The sequence below is a fragment of the Notolepis coatsorum genome (assembly GCF_963971535.1).
Source record: "Notolepis coatsorum genome assembly, chromosome: 16".
Classification (NCBI taxonomy): Eukaryota; Metazoa; Chordata; class Actinopteri; order Aulopiformes; family Paralepididae; genus Notolepis; species Notolepis coatsorum.
The window spans coordinates 2,448,156-2,473,854 of record NC_140180.1 but is presented as its reverse complement, the minus strand read 5'-3'; the positions used below and the strand labels follow the sequence as shown (position 1 = coordinate 2,473,854).

The window sequence follows — 25,699 nt, the reverse complement described above, 5'->3', positions numbered from 1 at the left end:
TTCATAGCTATTTAAGTTTATTTAGATTATAAAGGGCAGTGTATAATGACAATAGTTTGCATTAAACAAATGGATGGGTGCACTAGATTTAGCAAGAAGCTATCATTTCCATCTATAGTCCTATGTAATGTAACGTTTCATAGCTATTTAAGTTTATTTAGATTATAAAGGGCAGTGTATAATGACAATCGTTTGCATTAAACAAATTGATGGGTGCACCAGATTTAGCTAGAACTTCTAGAAGCTATCATTTCCATAGATAGTCCTATAACGTTACATAGCTATTTAAGTGTATTTAGTTTATAAAGGGCAGTCGTTTGCATTAAACAAATGGATGGGTGCACTAGATTTAGCTAGAAGCTAAACGTCCTAATAGTGTCGCAAGTGTTTTTGCGGGTCCAGTCAACGGAACGTTGACAGAATTAGCAAAACACCTTATCACCGGAGGCATAAAAGTCATTAGGATACTGTTCTGCTCTGAATTGAGGGCTTATTGTGGAATAGTTTAGCTTCTTGACGATGTTAACACAAGCAGCCAGACGCTTGAGCACCGCGGCTGTGTTGTGTGTAACACGCTGTAGCGTCCCCGCCTCCCCGGACTCGCGTGTACACCAAACGTTCCACCCAAAAACGAAATTTCAGTCCAGATTAGGCCAAATTCTGCAATATTCCACGTTTTGCAGTTGATTCCATTTTTATTGGTTAATTCCGCGATTCCGTCCGCGATTCCGTGAACGCGGATTTCATATGGCTCTACATATAAGCCATCTTTCAATTATAAATATAAAGAATGATAAATGAAAATAGTGAATCGAATGAAATGAAATAATCAAATGAAACAGGTCAAAACATTTTCCTCATTGAGGCCTCTAGGCTCTAGACTAGACAATCCAGAAAATGAATATAAAAGCATTCCCTTTGTAGCAAGAGCCTGTCTCTGTCGCCGCCTCTTGGTGGTCTCAAGACCTGCTCTATAGCCATGTATTTTAAGCCAGAAATATCATGTCCTAACTTATTAAAGTGCCTTGCAACTGAAGACTTCGTCATTTCTTCTTATAGAACATTTGTGCTCTGAAATTCGATTTTTAAAATTCGATTTTTAGATATTTGGATCAGAGAATAGAGCTACATCCCTCTACTGAAACATTAATATCATTGACTCAGTCCTTAATAAGAATTATTTTCTTATTCGGATCACCTGTAATTCTGATTTTGTTGTTTACTTGCTTAAATGTCCTTGCAACCTTTACTATGTTGGAATAAACAAGAAGACGTTTTAAAAATCGAATTTCAGAGCACAAATGTTCTATAAGAAGAAATGACGAAGTCTTCAGTAGCAAGGCACTTTAATAAGTTAGGACATGATATTTCTGGCTTAAAATACATGGCTATAGAGCAGGTCTTGAGACCACCAAGAGGCGGCGACAGAGACAGGCTCTTGCTACAAAGGGAATGCTTTTATATTCATTTTCTGGATTGTCTAGTCTAGAGCCTAGAGGCCTCAATGAGGAAAATGTTTTGACCCGTTTCATTTGATTATTTCATTTCATTCGATTTACTATTTTCATTTATCATTCTTTATATTTATAATTGAAAGATGGCTTATATGGGTCATGAGTGTTTTTGTTTAGAGTTTAAGTTGTAGGCCTACTCTGTATAAAAAAAAATATATATATAACTATATAGATATATCTCTTTGTGATTTACTGTTTCTTTTTGATTTACACGCTTCTTTTTGATTTACATAATTCTGAAAAGGTTGTGCTTGTAAGTGGTATTTTGTACTTTTTTGCAGATCTCTTGTGGGAATGTGTTGTCAGTCACTTTCTATGTTGTCACTTCCTGTTTGACTTGTATATACTAGGGTCACTTACCCTTCATGCAAGCCATTCTGAAGAAGGTGTGTTCACACCAAAACGTCATGATTACAGGCTGCCAATACATTTGGAAAAACCTGGAGTGCGTGCCTGGACATAGTTTCCCTATTTTTATTTTATTTCAAACAAAAATGCTTAAACAATAATGTTAGTGATAGAAGGGAACTCATTTTGTGCAAAAATGGAAAGCTTTTCGATTTCCATGCGGCAGAATTGTTACAATAGCCGATAATCCATTTTCCCAATGATAAATCCCTATACGGGTGGAACAACCAGTGACGTCAGACTACACCTCCCTATTAGTAGCAGTGGGAACACTTTGGCTGTACTGTGTAGATGGTGAGTGCACCCTTATCTCCATGACACACACACACACACTACACACAGACTCCGTACCTGGCTCTTCTTGGTGGGGATGGTAGTGTTACGGTTAATGAGTTTGGTGAAGACTCCGCCCAGAGTCTCGATGCCCAGCGACAGAGGCGTCACGTCCAATAGCAGCACGTCTGTGACGTCACCTGCCAGAACCCCGCCCTGGATGGCGGCTCCTATGGCGACGGCCTCATCGGGGTTCACCGACTTGGAGGGGGCGCGGCCAAACAGATCCTGAACCGTCTGCTGCACCTAGAGAGAGAGAGAGTCAAATAAAAACAAAGGTTATTTGAATGATTTCCTTGCCGTTTCTAGTTTTCAAGAGAAAAAATATATATCCATATATCGGATTAAAAAAAATTATAATCTGGGATTTTATTTTTAGGCCATATCGCCCAGCCCTCCATTCTGCAATCTGTTAATAAAATGTTCAATCAATCAATCGATGGCGTGTATTTACCTTGGGCATGGGGTTAGGGGTAGGAACAGTGTGCATGTACCTTGGGCATGGGGTCAGGGGTACTAACAGTGTGTATGTACCTTGGGCATGGGGTTATGGGTAGTAACAGTGTGTATGTACCTTGGGCATGGGGTTAGGGGTAGTAACAGTGTGTATGTACCTTGGGCATGGGGTCAGGGGTAGTAAGTGTGTAGGTACCTTGGGCATGAGGTTAGGGTTAGGGGTAGTAACAGTGTGTATGTACCTTGGGCATGGGGTTATGGGTAGTAACAGTGTGTATGTACCTTGGGCATGGGGTCAGGGGTAGTAACAGTGTGTATGTACCTTGGGCATGGAGTTATGGGTAGTAACAGTGTGTATGTACCTTGGGCATGTGGTCAGGGGTAGTAACAATGTGTATGTACCTTGGGCATGCGGCTCATGCCTCCCACCAGCAGCACCTCCCCGATGTCTGCTTTAGTGACCTCTGCGTCCTGCAGGGCCTTCTGACAGGGCGCCACCGTGCGGCGGATCAGGTCGGCCACGATGCTCTCAAACTGAGACCGGGTCAGCTTCAAGTTCAGGTGTTTGGGACCGGCCGCGTCCATGGTCAGATAGGGCAGGTTGATGTCCGTCTAGAGGGGGAAGACAGGAGGGCAGGTTGATATCAGTCAAGAGAGGGAAGATAGTTTTCCTGTAGGGATGTCCGATATTATCGGCCGATATTGCCATTAAAATGTAATATCGGAAAATATTGGTATCCGTTTAAATTTCTTTTCTTTTTCTTAATTTTTTTTTTTACATTTATTTAAGCTTTATTTACCCAGGCTAGCAAGTAATAACAAATTATTATTGTATTTATTGTCAAAGTATGCATAATGTTGTGTTAATTCCACGACAAGAGATATGTAATGTTAATTACCTGAAATTATTCTGTTTTTTGGGGGGGGGGGGGGGGGGGGGAACTCAGCATATATCGGTATCGGAAATTAAGAGTTGGACAATATCGGTATATCGGGTATCGGTAAAAAAGCCAATATCAAACATCCCTATTTTCTTGTTTTGGAAATAGTTTTACAAGCAGGTAGAGCTCTAACCATAAACATTTCACAGCTAGGCTACAGGTAGAGATATAAACATTTCACAGCTAGGCTACAGGTAGAGATATAAACATTTCACAGCTAGGCTACAGGTAGAGATATAAACATTTCACAGCTAGGCTACAGGTAGAGATATAAACATTTCACAGCTAGACTACAGGTAGAGATATAAACATTTCACAGCTAGGCTACAGGTAGAGATATAAACATTTCACAGCTAGGCTACAGGTAGAGATATAAACATTTCACAGCTAGGCTACAGGTAGAGATATAAACATTTCACAGCTAGGCTACAGGTAGAGATATAAAGGTTTAGTTTAGCGTGTTAGGCCCCAACACTAGGCCTGTCCTGCGGTCAGTACCAGGACAGGCCACTCTCGTTGGGCCGGGTTCTGGAGCAGCTCATCAACACCAGACTCTAGAACAGAACCTGATGAACCGAACCACGCTCCAGAACGTTCCTCTACCAGCCCTGTAACACCGACCACACACACCGTCTGGACAGTTGACTTAGAGCTGGAGTGAGTGAGTGTGTGTGTGTGTGTGTGTGTGTGTACCTGTAGTGCAGAGGACAGTTCACACTTGGCCCTCTCAGCGGCCTCCCTGACTCTCTGTAGAGCCATGTTGTCTTTGGTCAGATCCACACCAGACTGCAACACACGATGCACATCACATTATTTATAACACACAATGAAACAGTTGAACACACATTATAATACACAATTCACAATCCAGTATGAGGAACAGCATGGATTGTGCTGAGAAAGAACTACATCTACATCATTAGTAGGGACGTCCGATATTATCGGCCTACCGATATTGGCATTAAAATGTGATATCGGAAATGATTGGTAAAAAAAAAAAAACATTTTTTTTAATTTATTTAACCTTTATTTACCCAGGCAAGCAAGTAAGAACTAATTCTGATTTAATTTATTGTCAAAAGTATGCACAATGTTGTGTTAATTCCACGACAAGAGATATGTAATGTTAATTACCTGAAATTATTCATTTTTTGGGGGGGGGGGGGGTGGGGCGGGTATCGGTTGATATCGGAAATTAAGAGTTGGACAATATCGGTATAGGTAAAAAAGCCAATATCGAGCATCCCTAATCATTAGTGGAAAATAGAAAATAGGGCTCGGGGTCCGGAATTCTGAACTTTCTTTTACCCCAACATACTGTATATATTTCTACCATAACATACTGTATATATTTCTACCATAACATACTGCATATATTTCTATCATAACATACCGTATATATTTCTACCCTAACATACTGTATATATTTCTACCCTAACATACTGTATATATTTCTACCATAACATACTGTATATATTTTTACCCTAACATACTGTATACATTTTTACCCTAACATATTTCTTTACAGTTACATAATATATATATTTTTACCATATTTTTTTTTTTACCATAACATACTGTATCTTACCCCAACATATTTCTTTACTGTTACATAATGCATTTATTTTTACTGTAACATACTGTATATATTTTTACCCCAACATATTTCTTTACAGTTACATAATATATATATTTTTACCATAACATATTTTTTTACCCTAACATACTGTATATATTTCCCCCATATCACATTAAGGTCTCTTCATGTGAATGTCTGACCTCTCTCTTGAACTCTTTGACGATGTGCGTGAGGAGGTGTTGGTCGAAGTCCTCTCCTCCCAGGAAGGTGTCTCCGTTGGTCGACTTCACCTCAAACACACCCTTCTGGATCTCCAGGACTGAGATATCAAACGTACCTCCACCCAGGTCATACACTGCAATACTGACAGATAGAGAGAGAGAGGGGCGTTTAATTTATAGACTAGCATATCCAGGATGTGAGTGACTGTGTCGGTACTGACTAGAGGGTGGTAGGGTTAGTAGCTTCTGTCTGGTTGTGTAGGTACTGAGGCTAGTAGGGTTAGTAGCTTCTGTCTGGTTGTGTAGGTACTGAGGGCAGTAGGGTTAGTAGCTTGTCTGGTTGTGTAGGTACTGAGGGTAGTAGGGTTAGTAGCTTCTGTCTGGTTGTGTAGGTACTGAGGGCAGTAGGGTTAGTAGCTTGTCTGGTTGTGTAGGTACTGAGGGTAGTAGGGTTAGTAGCTTCTGTCTGGTTGTGTAGGTACTGAGGGTAGTAGGGTTAGTAGCTTCTGTCTGGTTGTGTAGGTACTGAGGGTAGTAGGGTTAGTAGCTTCTGTCTGATTGTGTAGGTACTGAGGGTAGTAGGGTTAGTAGCTTGTCTGGTTGTGTAGGTACTGAGGCTAGTAGTGTTAGTAGCTTCTGTCTGGTTGTGTAGGTACTGAGGCTAGTAGGGTTAGTAGCTTCTGTCTGGTTGTGTAGGTACTAAGGCTAGTAGGGTTAGTAGCTTCTGTCTGGTTGTGTAGGTAGTGAGGGTAGTAGGGTTAGTAGTTTCTGTCTGGTTGTGTAGGTACTGAGGCTAGTAGGGTTAGTAGCTTCTGTCTGGTTGTGTAGGTACTAAGGCTAGTAGGGTTAGTAGCTTCTGTCTGGTTGTGTAGGTACTGAGGGTAGTAGGGTTAGTAGCTTCTGTCTGGTTGTGTAGGTACTGAGGCTAGTAGGGTTAGTAGCTTCTGTCTGGTTGTGTAGGTACTGAGGGCAGTAGTGTTAGTAGCTTCTGTCTGGTTGTGTAGGTACTGAGGGTAGTAGGGTTAGTAGCTTCTGTCTGGTTGTGTAGGTACTGAGGCTAGTAGGGTTAGTAGCTTCTGTCTGGTTGTGTAGGTACTGAGGCTAGTAGTGTTAGTAGCTTCTGTCTGGTTGTGTAGGTACTGAGGGCAGTAGGGTTAGTAGCTTCTGTCTGGTTGTGTAGGTACTGAGGGTAGTAGGGTTAGTAGCTTCTGTCTGGTTGTGTAGGTAGTGAGGGATTTCAGTCACAGCGAGTATCTTAGAATAGGAGAGCTGATTTGAGACTTATAGTATTACAGTTAGGGATGGGTACCTTTCACATTTGAACCGATACCGGTACCTGTGAATCGATACCGGTACCCAACGGTACCTTTTTTCGGTACTTTAGTCTCAAGAAATTTAATTTACCTACCTCAGTCGTAAAAAAAAAATCCAAACTTCAAAACTACAATTTCGACAGTTTTCGGCTCGTCATTGCTCCGACTGCTTTGTTGTTGAATCAAGTAAAATCCTAGGTAAGCATATATTGTGCGTGTGAACGTTGACATGAAAAAAAAAAAGTAAAAAAAAAAAAAAAAAAAATATATATATATATATAAAAAAGTTTTTTTTTTATTTTTTGTTTGTTTCTCACTTGATTCGATACTTGGTAGTACCGACGTGTTTCGGTTCGGTACCTCAAAAGTACCGAATTCGGTACCCATCCCTAATTACAGTCTCCATGTATCCTGCCCCAGGAGAGACAGAAGGGGGGGGGGGTTATGTATATATAAGAGCTGCTTCACTGAGGCCTTTCACACCGGGAATTGGTTCGGAACATGAAAAATCGGTGCTCACATTATTTTCGGCCCACACTATTTAACATGGGAGCATCCCTAGCTGTAAGCCTTACATCTTGTCCTGGGTCTTGTCCAGCCCGTAGGCCAAGGCGGCAGCGGTGGGCTCGTTGATGACCCGCAGCACGTTCAGGCCGGCTATCTGTCCAGCGTCCTTGGTGGCCTGGGGACACATGAGGATGCAACAGTCAGAACCTCTCTTACTTAACCCTTTCACTGCCACACTAGCAAACGGTTAACCCTTTCACTGCCGACAATACACAGAAGGTTAACCCCTTCACTGTCACACTACAGAAGGGTAACCCTTTACTATCACACTAGTTACCGGTTACCGTCGTTAGGTTACGAACGTAACCCTGTCATTTGACATTCTGTGATATATTTTCGGTGCTAAAACCCTTTCGGCCGAAAGCCGAAAGTGCCATTTTAACCATTTTTGGCCGATCATTTTCGGTGGCCGAATTTTCTGTGCATCTACTGATACATCCCTATTGGCAAACTTTATATTTAAAAATATTAAAACATTATTTTTATTTTTTTTGAATTTACTTTCATTATAAAACTGTGGCAGGCTGCCACAGTCTAGGTAATTAATGGGAAACACTCTGTGAAGGCCTTATGTGCCACTAGGCACGAAGTGGATAGGTGAAGGTGAACTGGCCTAAATCCTGTGTGTGCACGTGCGTCAGTACCTGTCTCTGTGAGTCGTTGAAGTAGGCAGGAACCGTGACCACAGCGTTCTTCACACTGTGCCCCATGTAGCTCTCTGGAACAAGAGAAATCATCATCAGCTCCTACTGAACCAGTCAAGACTCCGCTGGCGTGACCTCATCTATACAGCTGGCGTGACCTCATCTATACAGCTGGTGTGACCTCATCTATACAGCTGGCGTGACCATCTATACAGCTGGCGTGACCTCATCTATACAGCTGGCGTGACCTCATCCAGGGTTAGAAAAAAAAAATCAATGGCTTTTTTTGCCCCCCTTAATTGATTTTCGGGTTTTTTTTTTTGTATTTCGGGGGCACTGAATTTTTATGATAAACGGTAGGTGTGGGACGGTTCACAAAATGGACGGTTCGGTTCGTATCACGGTTTTGGGGGTCACGGTTTTCGGTTCAGTTCGATATACGTTAATTTTTATTAAAAAAAAATAACACTCAAATCTAAACATGCTTCTCATTTATATATATATATATAAAGGTTTACAGTGTTTACAGCCTTAAATAATGTTTGGCACACAAAGACCGAACTGACTGAAAAATATAGGCTACATTTGTCAAAGTATTAACTTAGTGCAAACAAACAATATGCTCAGCCAGCACTAGACTTTCCTTTCTATAATATAAACACAAAAAAACAATGTCAACCATGTTTAAATTCCCTGATTGTCAGTTCTTAATGGAAAGATTCGTTTTCTGCTTGAAATTATTATGCATCTCTACATTTATTTAGACTAACATATTGAGTGCAACTGTGGTGGATTACGTAATTCGTTGAGTTGGAACTATCTATGGGTTGGCGCCGGGTCCCCACGGACATTTTAGCGTGTGGCACCTTCAGCTCCGGTAACGTTAGGAGGAGATCATCATAACATCAACAAGCAGCACGAATGCGGCAATAGTCCCGGTTGGAGTTAGTAAAACACAGTTGTATGTTAGCCTTCTTGGATGTTGAATAAACGCCTATCATTGTCTTTAAACACCCCGCCTCTCATTCCCTCCTCTGCTAGCTTGTAGCTACGATAACATTTCATTGACTGTATTAGCTGGGGCTAGTGCTACCATAGTTAAAACATGCGTTGTATTGTACAAACTGCTAACGCTATGGCAAGATGTGTGTATGCCTATGTAATGTTAATGGCTATGTTTTTAAAGTCGTAATGAAGATTGATTTAGATTGTGCGTGCCATTTGTACACAAACTGACTAGCACCCATGGCTGCAGTGCTGCAGCAGCCAGTGCTCACCTCTCCCGGCTCCGCCAAATTAATTTTTTATTTGCGCGTCATCTGAACCGTACGATACACAGACGCTCCATTACCGGATAAATATATATATATAATTAGTCAACTGTCGGGGGCATTTTGTGCCCCCCTTAACTGATTTGAGGGCATTTTGTCCATTTTCAAGGGCATTATGCCCCAAGCCCCCGTTAATTTCGAACCCTGACCTCATCTATACAGCTGGTGTGACCTCATCTATACAGCTGAGCCCTGAAAAAAAAAAAGTTTATTTCTAACCCTGCGTGACACTAAGGCTAGTGTCTTTCTTTCTACCTGCCGTCTCCTTCATCTTCATCAGGATGAAGGCTCCAGCCTGGCTGGGGGAGTAGACCTTGCCATGAGCCTCCAGCCAGGCGTCTCCATTAGAAGCTCGCACGATCTTGAAGGGCACGTTCTTCCTGTTGGACACAAGATGCATGACCTTATTAGGACACACATTCTTATGTTACATACAAGAAAAATATGATCTTATAGTACATTCTTAATAGGGATGCTCGATATTGGCTTTTTTACCGATACCGATATTCCGATATTGTCCAACTCTTAATTTCGATACCGATACCGATATCAACCGATACCGATATATGCAGGGTTTCCCCCCAAAAAAACTGAATAATTTCAGGTAATTAATAATTTCACTGGATGCATTCAAAAGGCTTTCTAAATGTAAGCATTATCTGTGCAAAATATGATAATTAAAAAAGTAAAAATTAACATTACATATCTCTTGTTGTTGAATTAAACCAACATGCATACTTTTGACAATAAATAAAATAAGAATTGGTTCTTACTTGCTTGCCTGGGTAAATAAAGGGTAAAAAAAATGTAAAAAAAAAAAAAAAAAAAAAAAAATTTTTTTTTTTTACCGATACCGATATTTTCCGATATCACATTTTACTGCCGATATCGGCCGATAATATCGGTCGGCCGATAATATCGGACATCCCTAATTCTTAATGTTAAATACAAGCTCAATATGATCTTATAGTACATTCTTAATGTTAAATACAAGCTCAATATGATCTTATAGTACATTCTTAATGTTAAATACAAGATCAATATGATCTTATAGTACATTCTTAATGTTAAATACAAGATCAATATGATCTTATAGTACATTCTTAATGTTAAATACAAGATCAATATGAACTTATAGTACATTCTTAACGCTGTGCTGCGCCGCTGCTATGAAGTAGACTATTAAAAAAAAAAGTATTAAAAAAATAAAAAATAAAAGATTATAATATATATATATATATATATATATATATCTTTATTTTTTTATCATTTCATTTGGGCTGTGGGGGGGGGGGGGGGGTGCTTAATGTAAAAGACTGACCTGAGGAAAAGGCTGCAGGGAGAAAGCACTGCAGTCTAGTCGATTTTGTGTTTTGAGCACAAAGTTCATCATAGATCTAGCCTCTTTATTTTGCTCTCAAAGTGCACCAGATTGATGCATTTAACTTTAAAATGTAAAAAAAAAAAAAAAAATGTTCCGGGGGGGGCATGCCCCCGGACCCCCCGGACCCCCCCTAGAGGCACAGCACTGCACCGCTGCTGACATTCTTTTCAGGGTAAACACTGCTATATATAGCCAATATGCCAGGAACTCACATGTCCTTCTGGACCTCTGCGTCGTCAAAGCGCCGGCCGATCAGCCTCTTGGTGGCGTAGAGGGTGTTGTTGGGGTTGGTGACAGACTGCCGCTTGGCCGGCATGCCCACCAGCCTCTCTCCATCCGCTGTGAAGGCGATGACCGAGGGGGTGGTCCTGGCTCCCTCTGCATTCTCCAACACCTGGGGGGGGGGGGGGCAATTATTAGCATTAATGCTAAGCGTGCTAATGGAGGGCTGTACCGAATGTCATTTTCTTTTTTACATTCAAAGCTTCTATTGAAGTATTCGAACGAAGCTTCGAATCAGGGCTCCAGACTAACTTTTCTCACCACCGTCCCGAAATACAGTTTTAACCGTCCCAAAGTGAATGTAAACCGTCCCATTTTTTTTATATATATATATATATATATATATATATATATATATATATATATATATATATATATATATAATCTATCAACGTCGATTTGATCATATGGGGACATATTTTGTGCTGATAATGGCAGAGGGTGAGACCAACTGTGTACCGTACCTTTTGATTATTGTAAGCACAAAGATAATAAGCAGCTATAACTAGAACGTGTCGATAACTGTATACAGTTCCAATAAATAAATGTTTTTTGCACAGACTCCCAGAGGCACCAGCAGCTTTAAGCCAAATTCAAAAATATATAATAAGGAGGAAAAAGCTGCATGCTATACTGCAGGGGTTCTCAAGCTTTTTCATACCGTGACCCCATTATATTTAGGATTTCTTTTGGGGAACCCCCCCCACACTTAATGTGTGCGTAATTTCAACATGGAATTAAGGAATATCAAAATAAAAGCACACGTTGTTGAACTTGATCATGCATATTTATTACAATAATATTATTACAGCACTATGTTATCAATACACATTTATAAAACGAGGCATATTTAGCCAAAATATGTTGCCAGAACATAAAAAATAAAAATGTGTTTCACTGTCACCTACCTGTGACCTCAATTTGGGCCGCCACCCGTAGTTTGAGAACCACTGCAGTATACAACACCCCCCCCCCCCCCCCCCTTATGAGGAGCCCGTTCAGCCATATCCTTCTTTGGCCAAGTGGTTGTCAGGGTCACATTGGAAAACCCGAGCCTCAATTGTCACCAAGGACAAGCCTCTGTCCCAAGCTGGTTAATCCGCTAATCACAGCTAAGCATACGTATCAAACTAACCAGACCGTCTGTGACTCTGTGTGCCATACAGGCCAAACAAAGAGTCTGAGAGCTACTAGCTGCTGGGACCTACACTGGCTAGGCTCACACTACCTAAATGCAGCACTGAACGGCACAGGAAGTCCTTCATTCCGACAGCCATCAGACTTTACAATGCATCACTGAGCCTCACTGCATCACTGAGCACAGGGTGACAGTTACCATCCTCCTGGACTCTTACTTTTAAAACAACACTGTGCAATATTACACTTACTGTAGATTTCTGTATATACTTCACAAAACACAATCTAAAACCCCTTACCTCCCTCTCCCAAACCAATCTTGTATCACAAGGGACTTCCTGGTTAATTTTTTTTTTAAATAAAGCGATTTTTTTTGCGATTTGATAATTGCATCATTCCAAATCGCGATTTCGATTTAAAATCGATTAATCGTTCAGCCCTACTACACACTACATTATTAGAAGGTGCATGATTTCCCCCCCATGACATAAGTTGTACGACTTACAAAATCCAGTATCCAAGTTCATCTAAAGTGATCCAAATGGGCAGGAAATAAAGTAGGGGGACAGCCCTGGGATGGAGAACAGAAACGGCAGGTCTCACCTTGGCCTGTTTGCCCTCCATAACGGCCACACAGGAGTTGGTGGTTCCCAGGTCAATGCCAATGACTGACCCCTTGATGGCCTCCGACCTAGAAGACACACACACTTTGAATACTCTTAACGGAATCACCAGATTATACATCACACACATCTAGGGGTTCCACATGCCTCTGAACCTCCATCTGGTCAGATTTAGTCCCAGAGATCTCTCATCTGATCAGGTTGTAGTCTCAGAGATCTCATCTGGTCAGATTGTAGTCTCAGAGACCTCATCTGGTCAGATTATAGTCTCAGAGACCTCATCTGGTCAGATTGTAGTCTCAGAAACCTCATCTGGTCAGATTGTAGTCTCAGAGATCTCATCTGGTCAGATTGTAGTCTCAGAAACCTCATCTGGTCAGATTGTAGTCTCAGAGATCTCATCTGGTCAGATTGTAGTCTCAGAAACCTCATCTGGTCAGATTGTAGTCTCAGAGATCTCATCTGGTCAGATTGTAGTCCCAGAGATCTCATCTGGTCAGATTGTAGTCACAGAGACCTCATCTGGTCAGATTGTAGTCCCAGAGATCTCATCTGGTCAGATTGTAGTCCCAGAGATCTCATCTGGTCAGATTGTAGTCCCAGAGATCTCATCTGGTCAGATTGTAGTCTCAGAGACCTCATCTGGTCAGATTATAGTCTCAGAGACCTCATCTGGTCAGATTGTAGTCTCAGAGATCTCATCTGATCAGATTGTAGTCTCAGAGATCTCATCTGGTCAGATTGTAGTCTCAGAGATCTCATCTGGTCAGATTGTAGTCCCAGAGATCTCATCTGGTCAGATTGTAGTCTCAGAAACCTCATCTGGTCAGATTTTAGTCTCAGAGATCTCATCTGGTCAGATTGTAGTCTCAGAAACCTCATCTGGTCAGATTGTAGTCTCAGAGATCTCATCTGGTCAGATTGTAGTCCCAGAGATCTCATCTGGTCAGATTGTAGTCCCAGAGATCTCATCTGGTCAGATTGTAGTCCCAGAGATCTCATCTGGTCAGATTGTAGTCTCAGAAACCTCATCTGGTCAGATTTTAGTCTCAGAGATCTCATCTGGTCAGATTGTAGTCTCAGAAACCTCATCTGGTCAGATTGTAGTCTCAGAGACCTCATCTGGTCAGATTTAGTCCCAGAGACCTCATCATCCTTAGTCCCGCTCCCACCCTGGGTCTTAGTCTTTTACCAGACAGTCAAGAGTCAAGGTTACTTTATTTTACCCTAGGGAAATTTGTCTTGGACATAAAGGCTGCTGCCAGATAGAAAATACAAATATAGTCAGAAGTTACTCACGCATAGTCCCTTCTGGAGAGAGCCCTGAGAGCGTCCTGTTGGAAGCCATTCCAGCATGCCTAGAGGCAACACAACATTACATTTAGAGACACATGTTATCTGCCTAGAGACAATACAACATTACATTTAGAGACATGTATATTATCTACCTAGAGACAATCAGTGTTGGGACTAACGCGTTACAAAGTAACGCGTTACAGAAACGAAGTTACTTTTTGCCGCAACTAGTACTCTAACGCATTACTTTTGAAATTCAGTAACGCTACTTACGTTACTGAATGGTTTGTTAGTTCGTTACTGCGTTCTTTTTATGTAGATTCATAGCGAGCGTCCTTATTTCGCCTGCGTTTGTTTTGTTTACTGTAGACTGAAAGGCGCTATATAAAACGAAGTATTATTATTATTATTATTTCTTTCCGTAGCCTCATTCTGGTTTCGCACTTCTGATTGGCCACTGACGTTCTGAAAGAAATAGGCGCTCTCTACAGTAAACAACAAGAGGACGCTCGCTATGAATCTACATAATAAGAACGCAGTAATAATAACGAACTAACAAACCATTTAGCAACTACTTGGAGAGATAATTAATATACAACATGGAAACGAGATAAAGAACATGTTTGAAGGGCTGCTGGAGTCAACTGGACTAACGTTACATCTCGACCACCGCAGACTGGTGACGGTGAGTGCAATGTGTTCACTGAAACTCAAGATCAACGGATTTTGACTGTACGAAATCTGCCAGGGAATCTCATAATACTAATCAAACAATATAAATATAGTCCTTTCATGCACAATTGATATCCTAACTATTCTAACGTTGCAATGCTTTGATAACAACGCTGCAAGATGGTTATGAATGAATTAATGAATGGATGAATGAATGAATGAATGAAAACTTTATTTAACAGATTGCAGAATGGGTACAATACAGTACGGCTCAATACATACAATTGTTAAGGGGATGCAGACCTGAGAAAGACGTTTGTCTTGTTTCCATCAGGGTCCCCCATTTTCAATTCATATAGACATTTATGACATACACAACATACATGACATTTATGGCATAGGGACATATAGGTATTTAGTACTGATACATTTGTGACATAAGCGGTATTCAAATATACAGTATTGTTACCCCTAGATCCTGACAGAGTATATACATATGATGGGGAGGGGACTGTACATTAGGAGGGGGTGGGTGGGTGGGAGAGAAATATACATACAGCGGGGAGGGAATATATAATGAAACGCTCTAGACCACATTGCTTAGCAGAGTTCGGTGATGTGAATGGAAACTGTCAAGTTGATCAACCGATTTTGAGTATATGGGGCATGGGACTTGAGCAATTTATTTTTTTTTAAATAACTAAATAGTTACTTTTCACAGTAACTCATTACTTTTGGGTGTAAGTAACTAGTACAGTAACGAAGTTACTTTGAAATGAAGTAACTAGTAAAGTAACTGAGTTACTATTTTTCAGTAACTAGCACAACACTGGAGACAATACAACATTACATTTAGAGACACATGTATATTATCTGCCTAGAGCAGGGTTAGAAATTAAAAAAAAAATTCAAGGGCTTTTTTTGCCCCCCTTAATTGATTTTCGGGGGCTTTTTTTTGTATTTCGGGGGCACTGAATTTTTATGATAAACGGTAGGGGTGGGACGGTTCACAAAATGGACGGTTCGGTTCGTATCACGGTTTTGGGGTCACGGTTTTCAGTTCGGTTCGATATACGTAAATTTTTATAAAAAAAAATGTAACACTCAAATCTAAACATGCTTCTCATTTATTAAAAAAAAATAAAAAAGTTTACAGTGTTAGTGTTTACAGCCTTAAATAATGTTTGGCACACAAAGACCGAACTGACTGAAAAATATAGGCTACATTTGTAGTATTAACTTAGTGCAAACAAACAATATGCTCAGCCAGCACTAGACTTTCCTTTCTTTAATATAAACACAAAAAAACAATGTCAACCATGTTTAAATTCCCTGATTGTCAGTTCTTAATGGAAAGATTCGTGTTCTGCTTGAAATTATTATGTATCTGTCTACATTTATTTAGACTAACATTATTTAAATATTGAGTGCAACTGTGGTGGATTACGTAATTCGGTGAGTTGGAACTATATGGGTTGGCGCCGGGTCCCCACGGACATTTTATTGTCACGCACCTTCAGCTCAGGCAATGTTATTATCAGCTCCGGTAGCTCCGGTAACGTTAGGAGGTGATGGCATGCAGTGGGCAAGCGGCAATAGTCCCGGTTGGAGTTAGTAAAACACAGTTGTATGTTAGCCTTCTTGGATGTTGAATAAACGCCTATCATTGTGTTTAAACACCCCGCCTCTCAGACTCCCATTTCCTTCTCTGCTAGCTAGTAGCTACGGTAACATTTCGTTGACTGTATTACCTCGCGGGCTGATTCTATAGTTAAAACGTGCGTTGTTTTGTACAAACTGCTAACGCTATGGCAAGATGTGTGTATGCCTATGTAATGTTAATGGCTATGTTTTTAAAGTCGTAATGAAGATTGATTTAGATTGTGCTTGCCATTTGTACACAAACTGACTAGCACCTGGCTCAGCTGCAGTGCTGCAGCAGCCAGTGCTCACCTCCGCCAAATGAATTTTTTTTATTTGCGCGTCATCTGAACGGTACGATACACAGACGCGCCATTACCGGATAAATATATATATATAATTAGTAAACTGTCGGGGGCATTTTGTGCCCCCCTTAACTGATTTTCGAGGGCATTATGCCCCAAGCCCCCGTTAATTTCGAACCCTGGCCTAGAGACAACACAACATTACATTTAGAGACACATGTATATTATCTGTCTAGAGACAACACAACATTACATTTAGAGACACATGTATATTATCTGTCTAGAGACAATACAACATTACATTACATTTAGAGACACATGTATATTATCTGTCTAGAGACAACACACAACATTACATTTAGAGACACATGTATATTATCTGTCTAGAGACAACACACAACATTACATTTAGAGACCCATGTATATTATCTGTCTAGAGACAACACACAACATTACATTTAGAGACACATGTATATTATCTGTCTAGAGACAACACAACATTACATTTAGAGACACATGTATATTATCTGTCTAGAGACAACACAACATTACATTTAGAGACATGTATATTATCTGTCTAGAGACAACACACAACATTACATTTAGAGACATGTATATTATCTGTCTAGAGACAACACACAACATTACATTTAGAGACACATGTATATTATCTGTCTAGAGACAACACAACATTACATTTAGAGACACATGTATATTATCTGTCTAGAGACAACACAACATTACATTTAGAGACACATGTATATTATCTGTCTAGAGACAACACACAACATTACATTTAGAGACATGTATATTATCTGTCTAGAGACAACACACAACATTACATTTAGAGACACATGTATATTATCTGTCTAGTCTAGAGACAACACAACATTACATTTAAAGACACCGTATGTATATTATCACCTGACCTTACAGGTGAACTTTCAATTTTATATGACTTCCTTGAAGCAAGATTCAAGGGAAATGTTCAAATTGATTATTTCCTTCCCTGCCTTGGCTACCCCAAACCCAAGAGTAAAAAAACGTTTACAAATTGGGTAGTACATTAGGCAAGTACGTGTTCCTGGCTACAAAAAGAACAGATAATTCCCCGCATTTCACGGTATGCCCTGGTATGTATATGTGACAAATAAACATCTTGAATCTAATAGATTAATTAAAGCTATTGTCCTTGGTGTGACATCACAGATGGTAGAGCCATATGAAATCCGTTTTATTATTTTCCAAATTCCATTTTATTTTTTCCCAAATTCCATTTTTTCCGTTTTAATATTTCAGAATTCTGTATTTTGCTTTTTATGCTCATTTTACCATCAGAAATAGTGTCTAATAAGTGGGAATGAATAAATGTCTACAATTGAATATGATATAACAGTCCATTTAATGTTTTTAAGTGCTGCAACTCAGAAATACAGTTACATTTTACACAATACTTTTCAAATAATATTGTGACAAAATAAAAATACACATTTCAAGTGTAAACAATAGATACAGCTAGCTACTACTGACATTATCACAATGTCAGTAGCCTAGCTATATCTATTTTATTGTGATGAAATATAGTAATGCATAATTTAGGCACCTTTAGTTTAGTTTATTTCGTTTATAAAGGACAGTGTATAATGACAATCGTTTGCATTAAACAAATGGATTGCACCAGATTTAGCAAGAAGCTATCATTTCCATCTATAGTCCTATGTACTGTAAAACGTTTCATAGCTATTTAAGTTTATTTCGATTATAAAGGGCAGTGTATAATAGAGATGTTCCGATACCATTTTTTCCTTTCCGATCCGATTCCGATACCTAAGCTTTGGGTATCGGCCGATACCGATACTTATCCGATACCAGTGCATACATAAAAAAAAAAAAAAAACTATATTATATAAATTTTTTATAAATATTTTTTTTTTTTTTTTTTTTAACAAATACTGTTTTATATATACTGTTTTTTTAGTCATAACTAGAAAGTAATGGTATTTATTCAACAACAGGTGATTGTATAGATTTGTATTAGTATCATTAATCAATGAGTATGGGGCTTCAGCACTGCAGATATACCCTACTCCAATGATCCACACGGACATTATACGTTGCTGCACTCGCTACCCACTGGCTCTGCAGATATACCCTACTCAGTCTGTCTACAAGGCTCCGTTCAGTAGCAGTCGGATCTGTTTTGATTTTTGCACAATAAATATTCAACATTCTCTTTTGAGACTCCGCCTCAGACTCTTATCATTTGGCACTAAAAGCTAAACATTGTCGCCGATATGGCTGTCCGCAACATGTCATTAATTGTGTACGCGACGTGCAATTGTGCAATGACGACGTTACGTTAGCTAGCATGAGCTACCGGTATATGGGAAGACCATAGAAGACTGTAACGTTACTGGTGACATTGTGATTTAACTTGGAATACTCCTTTGCCAACTTGCTGTACTTTGCTTGCAGGTCTGCAGCCATTATTGCTGGATTATATGAATAGCCCCAACTTTAGCCAAGGTAATGTTAAAGCTAGCTTTCGGTTAGCCGTTCAATGCTAATAACACCAGCCACCAAGCGAACCCATGAGCTCGCCGTCAACACCGCTCTGTCGGGACGATGACATTTAAGAAAGTATCTGCTGTTAAAATGACAAATGGCATTGACACTTTAATCGATTAAGCACACGTTTGTTTTATAATGCTTACTCAACAGACCAGTGTTGTTGATAAATTACGTCATATGGTATCGGAGCGCAGCATTAGAGGGTACTCGCCGATACCGATACCAGCATTTTAGCCAGTATCGGCGGCTTTTCCGATACCAGTATCGGTATCGGAACAACTCTAGTGTATAATGACTCGTTTGCATTAAACAAATGGATGGGTGCACTAGATTTAGCAAGAAGCGATCATGTCCTAACGTTATAGCTATTTAATCACAATAGTGTCGCAAGTGTTTTTGTGGCTCCAGTCCACGGAACGTTGACAGAATTAGCAAAACACCTTATCGCCGGAGGCATAAAAGTCATTAGGATACTGCTCTGCTCTGAATTGAGGGCTCATTGGGGAATTTATTAGCTTCTTGACGATGTAAACACCGAAGCAGCGAGACGCTTGGGAGACTGCCTGTGTTGTGTGTAACCCGCTCTAGCGTCCGCCTCCCCGGTCGCGTGTGCACCAAGCGTTCCACCCAAAAACGGAATTTCAGTCCAGATTAGGCCAAATTCTGCAATATTCCACGTTTTGCAGTTGATTCCATTTTTATTGGTCAATTCCGCGATTCCGTCCGCGATTCCGTGAACGCGGATTTCATATGGCTCTAACAGATGGCAATAATTGTGAACAGATTGTTTAGAGCCGATATGAGCACATTTCACAGAAATGATGGTTAGATTTACTAACTATATTAAACTTTAGTGTAGATGCTAGCGTAGACTCTGGCCCATATCATACTCGCTCTGGTGATTGGCTATTTGGCTTACACTTGCACTGAATTAGGAAAATCTGCTTTTAGCTTCTGTGCCCCAGAAACATGGAATGCAATGCACTTTAAAACATTATTTTTAAATGTTTAATTGATTGACTTTCTATATTGTATTTATTATTTCTGTATTTCTCTACGTCATTGTAAACAGGGGAGGAAACTAACTTTTTGGCTTACCAGCCAACTGGCGAGTATCTGATTTTTTTTACCAGCCAAACAGATTTTTTACCAGACAAAAAAAATCGCTAATTGTGATAATTACTTCTTTGTATGTCCCACGTCAATGTTGTGTATGCATCTGGGTAGGCACACTGTGCCTTTAAGACAGCACGGTGGTCTTACGACAGTGCTGTGAAGTACCGTCAAGTGTTGTGGTAACGTCAGTTGGGTTGGTGTGCTGTTGTGCACAGTGCACTGGTTGAGCTAGCCCCTTTCGTGACTGCGATGTGCAAGCCAGGGGCTTTTGAGCATGAAATAAAATGTCTAACCTTACGTCGTAGTCCGGTGCTTTTTTGGAAACATTATAGTCATAACAGATACACCTAGCTGGCTGCTTTGAGCACACGGGTCTAACGTTAGCTAGCAAGCAGCTATAGCTAAACGCTAACTAGAAGCTAACCACTGTATACAGTTCCAGTAGACTAACATTACACCTCTGTGATTTAAATGTGTCCTTAGTAACTTATACTCGAGGGTTGTACTAGGGTTGGATGCAGTTCCCCGTTGGTCAGTCTGTCTGTTTTCCATCTTCTGCTGTGTTTAACGTTATCTGTTTGCGAGTGCTCCTGATGGCTAGCCTAGTACCGCAGGACTTTTATTATTATATGTCCGCGGGTTGGCCAGTACTGCGCAAACGTTTATTAAACATTATATGTCCGCGGGTGGTCTTGTGCAGTGCTCTCGTGGCACTGTCAACTAAAGCGAACACTCAGAAGACGCGCACCGTTTGCCAGTGCAGTGATTGCAGAATGTTTTATTTTTTTGTATACTCTCCAGCAGGGGAGGAAACTAACTTTTTGGCTTACCAGCCAACTGGCGGGTATCTGATTTTTTTTACCAGCCAAACGTAAAAAATACTAGCATTTGGCCAGTAAAGTGGCCTAATTTCCTCCCCTGATTGTAAATTAAGCTCGCTCTCAATGATCCTTTGAGATTAAATAAAGATTGCATGAAAGAATGATGCAATAGCATCTTGTTATATCAGAACTGGAGCCAGGCTTTTCTTGATCAAAATTATGTTCTGATAAGACAGATGGTTGATCCAATCACCTACTCAAACAGTTTCAAATGATGACTTCCCAGATGGTTCTGTGTGACAGAAAGTCTCTGACAGGTCAGATTAGGAGAACAGTCAGTGGGTTGTCTCGTCTTCAGGCGTCTGCTATGACAATAACATGATTAAAGCAGATTAAAATAACGGATTTAACTTATAGGACCATACCAGTATTTATGATATGTGGGTTCTTATCATTATTTTAAAGGAACATACGTGTGGTGTGGGTTCCAAGTCATTCTTCTTAAATAGCTATTAGAAATGAATTAGAAAATTAGAATAATAATAACAACTTCGTTTTATATAGCGCCTTTCAGAGGACACATAAAAGGTACCGTAGCTTTGTCAAGGGCTATGCCCATAGTAGGAAACAGAGTTTCTCCCATCCATGTGGGATAACACATACAAAAGGTGGGCTGATAATTGGATTAATTACAATTGACAGACTATTTGATGGGAATACATTTAAATCTTTCTCACAACTACAAAAACAGATTTTCTCTACCATCAAGTGACTTATACAGATATTTACAAATGAGAAATGATGTCACTAAACACACAGATTGGGATACTATTAAGAAAGAACCAACCAATATAGAATTCCATTTTATACGACTGTGTGAACGCCCGATATTGCAAGAAAACAAATATCCCTTATAATAATAATAATTAATTTAATTTATATAGCGCTTCTCAATAACCCGAAGTCGCTGACAATAGTCGGGAGCAAGAGTACCAAAATCTAAGGCTAGACATGTCTGATGACACTCTACATATGAAAGAAAAATGGGAACTAGAGATGAATACAATAGTGGAGGATGAGGACTGGGAGGCCATGTGTTCTAACTGTCACAGGGGGATTGGAAGCCAGTTATGGAAAGAATTTGAATGGAAGGTCAAAATGAGATTCTTCAGAACTCCATTGACAGCATGTGTCTTCAAAAAGGACTCCACCAACAAATGCTGGAGGGAATGTGGTATGGTTGGGGATCATACGCAGTCGTACATATTCTGGGACTGCCCAAAAATACAGACGTTTTGGAAGGATATAAAAGAAGAAATAGAGAAAATATTGGAAAAGGACATCCCCATGGACCCTGACCAATGTTGTTTCTGTTAGAAATACAGAGTGAACGAGTGTTGGACACGGATCAGTACTATATACTACACATCTTATTGATTGCAAAAAAAAATGATTACTATTAACTGGATGAAACCTGAGCCCCCTACGACTGCTCAATGGAAACAGAAAGTTAAACATGTACATATGATGGAACACATGACAGCCCAGCTACAGCTGAAGATGCCTCTCTTTGAGAGGAGATGGAGGTCAATTACTAGCTATCTTGGGTAGGCTTGGGACACACTGCTTTGAGACAGGATGGAGGGAAATGTACATGTGTGTATTATGGGTATGTATATACAGAGAGGGAAATGTGTAGGTATATTTGTGTAGGCGGGAATGTTTTGGAGGAGGGACCCAATCTCAAGGTTAGTTATTTGTAAATGTTTACTTTATTTTATGTCTGTACTGTCATTTGTACTGTACTGTCATTGTATTGCGGTTAGCAATAAAGTTAAAAATATAAATAAAATGTATGGATGATGAAATGATGAAGGGGATGATGATAACCATAACCACCACATACCCCCCCCCCCTCCATCACTGTGCTTTGAGAGTCATGATCTTAGCAGTAATTAATTGATTGCTGTGTCATTCAGCCTTCTATTCAATCCAGGGACCTTTTAGTGATGTCCGTGTGTTCTTCTCAATGAGACGCTACTATGGGCTTCTTTAATGTTTGGCTTCACACAGTGTAATAGTGTGTAATATATTCTCTCCCCACCATTATGTATATTTCTCTCCCACCCACCCACCCACCCCCAGGCTCGTACAGTCCCCTCCCCATCATATATACATACTATGTCAGGATCTATGGGTAACACTACTGTATATTTGCATATCGTATATGTCACAAATGTAACAGTACTAAATACCTGTATGTCATGTATGTCCCTATGCCATAAATGTCATGTATGTCATATGTTACTATGAATTGAAAATGGGGGACCCCGATGTAAACAAGACAAACGTCTTTCTCTGGCCTGTATCCCCTTAACAATATATGTATTGAGCTGTACTGTACTGTACCCATTCTGCAATCTGTTAAATAAAGTTCTCATTCATTAGTAGAACAGTGACCTTCACTGCTGCTGTGTCCCTCTGAGCTGCAGCCAGCCCCCCTAACATGTGTCCTCGTGATGATGAGTCGTGTCTTGTCTTAAATCCACATGTTTAATAATAATAATAATTAGTACTCATTTGGTTTACTTTAAAAACACATCACCGTCTCAGTGTGTTCACCAGCAGGTCATTCACATTGATTGCCACATATCTATCTAGTATCTATCTACACACGATTGTCCAGCCCTAGCCAAGTTATTAACGTCAGTTTGAAAGACGACACTGTTCAACAAACCGCGACAAACAACTATTTTAATAAGACAGTTAAGGAGAAAACAGACAAATGAAAGCTGTCAGGGGGACAGTGACGTCACGACGAGCAGCTGACCGGCGTCTTCGAGCTAAGCTAACGACGTTAGCATGTTTTACTAATACCACCCGCGACTAATTCTTTCACAACAAGGGATTTAATAAGTTTCACTTCAATAACTTAGAATAACACAATACAATACAATACAATAAACTGACCTGTTTAGTCAGGGACGAGACGTGGCGGGTGGTGGAGGAGGCTCCTCGAAACATCGTGACGGTGGGTCGAGCTAACACGGGTTAGCTTCAGAAAATGGACTCCGGAGGAGGAGGGTTTAAAAAGCCACAAACTGACGGGAATGGCGACTGTGAAGAAGACGCTGTTCTCTTCTGGGCTTCTCCTTCGGCGGGTATTCCAGGGCACAACACCTGAAGACTGACGTTTAGAAGAAGAATAATAAGACAGGAGGACAGATGAGTGTTTTATTTGCACCGACAACCCGCAGCAGTGAAGGAGCTAGTAGGAGCTGTGAGGAGACACGCGCGGCCGCTGCTGACACTCAGGACCCCACGTTCTATAGCGGCCCCGGCACTTTGCCTGCGTCAATTGGAACTCAATTAAAATAAGTAATGATTTAATACCGTGACTCGTTGACTCATTAAACGTCTTGTAAAACGTCGTGTGATCGATGTCTTTAGTTTTCTTTTGATCGGGGATTTCCCCCCCCCACCTCATTCTATTGACTCGTGGCGTGAAAGGGGCAACTATACGGCATGGGCTCGTGTAGTGAAGGTCATGAATGATCATGATGCAACCCGCCTATCGTCCAGCCTCTTTGTGACGCAACACTGTGCAAACCATTGATTGATTGAACACTTTATTAACAGATTGCAGAATGGGTACAATACAGTACGGCTCAATACACACAATTGTTAAGGGGATGCAGACCAGAGAAAGACTTTCGTCTTGTTTACATCAGGGTCCCCCATTTTCTTTTCTTTTTTAATTATGTTTTTGGTAGATTTTTTTTCATTTGTTTGTACTACCGGGCAGTCCGGTAGAGGGAGAGAGAGAGGAAGAATGGGAGACAGAGCGGGGGGAAGACATTCGGCAAAGGACGCCGGGTCCGCGAATCGAACCCGGGTCGGCCACTTCACGACGCAGCACGTTACATGGGTCGCCAGTGTTGCCACTTGGGTGCCCTGGGGGTCCCCCATTTTCAATTCATCACAACATATAATGACATACATGACATACAGATGGACAGTACTGCTTATGTAACGGAGGTACCGCGAGTATATCCACAGTCACGATGGACTTCATGTGTTGTGAAGTGACTGTGGCGCGTAGCGGTACTGCAAGTAAACTCACTCCCCTTAAAAGGCATCCAGACACACTACCAGGAAGTGAATTCACCTCTTGGTACAGTGGTCTGCGATGTCGCCCGCGGTGCGGGAGACCGGGGTTCAACTCCCACCCAGGGCATGTCAAATGAGACCGGTTTCACTACATCTATACATTTATGACATACCAGACTAGGGTTGCCACCCGTCCCTTAAAATACGGAATCGTCCCGTAATTGGAAACTAAAAGACCCGTTCCGTATTGAACTGATACGGGACGCCCTTTGTCCCGTATTTTAAGGTTGCCAGTTTAGTGAGAGAAATAAGCCAGCCGACCTACAAAAACAAGCAAAATTGTGTCCAAAAGTTGCGGAAAATAAACAGACTTGGCAACTCTGGTATGATGGGCGTGCGCTCAGCAGCTCACCGACCAATGAGAATTAGCGATT

The 25,699-nt window shown here is 40.6% G+C and overlaps 1 protein-coding gene across 1 annotated transcript in view; it reads right to left on the bottom strand.

The window, feature by feature from the left end:
* hspa9 (heat shock protein 9) overlaps positions 1–24,570 on the bottom strand; it is a 33,784-nt gene extending 9,214 nt beyond the window's left edge. Inside the window, exons 1-11 of the mRNA XM_084331865.1 lie at positions 24,126–24,570; positions 14,033–14,091; positions 12,714–12,801; positions 10,904–11,085; positions 9,563–9,687; positions 7,977–8,050; positions 7,341–7,447; positions 5,432–5,594; positions 4,346–4,438; positions 3,114–3,323; positions 2,274–2,501 (exon numbers count right to left, since the gene is read on the bottom strand). Coding sequence (XP_084187991.1) covers positions 2,274–2,501; positions 3,114–3,323; positions 4,346–4,438; positions 5,432–5,594; positions 7,341–7,447; positions 7,977–8,050; positions 9,563–9,687; positions 10,904–11,085; positions 12,714–12,801; positions 14,033–14,091; positions 24,126–24,179 — 1,383 coding nt within the window. The 5' untranslated portion in view covers positions 24,180–24,570. The remainder of the gene's footprint in view (positions 1–2,273; positions 2,502–3,113; positions 3,324–4,345; positions 4,439–5,431; positions 5,595–7,340; positions 7,448–7,976; positions 8,051–9,562; positions 9,688–10,903; positions 11,086–12,713; positions 12,802–14,032; positions 14,092–24,125) is intronic.
* Between the last annotated feature and the right edge of the window lie 1,129 nt (positions 24,571–25,699).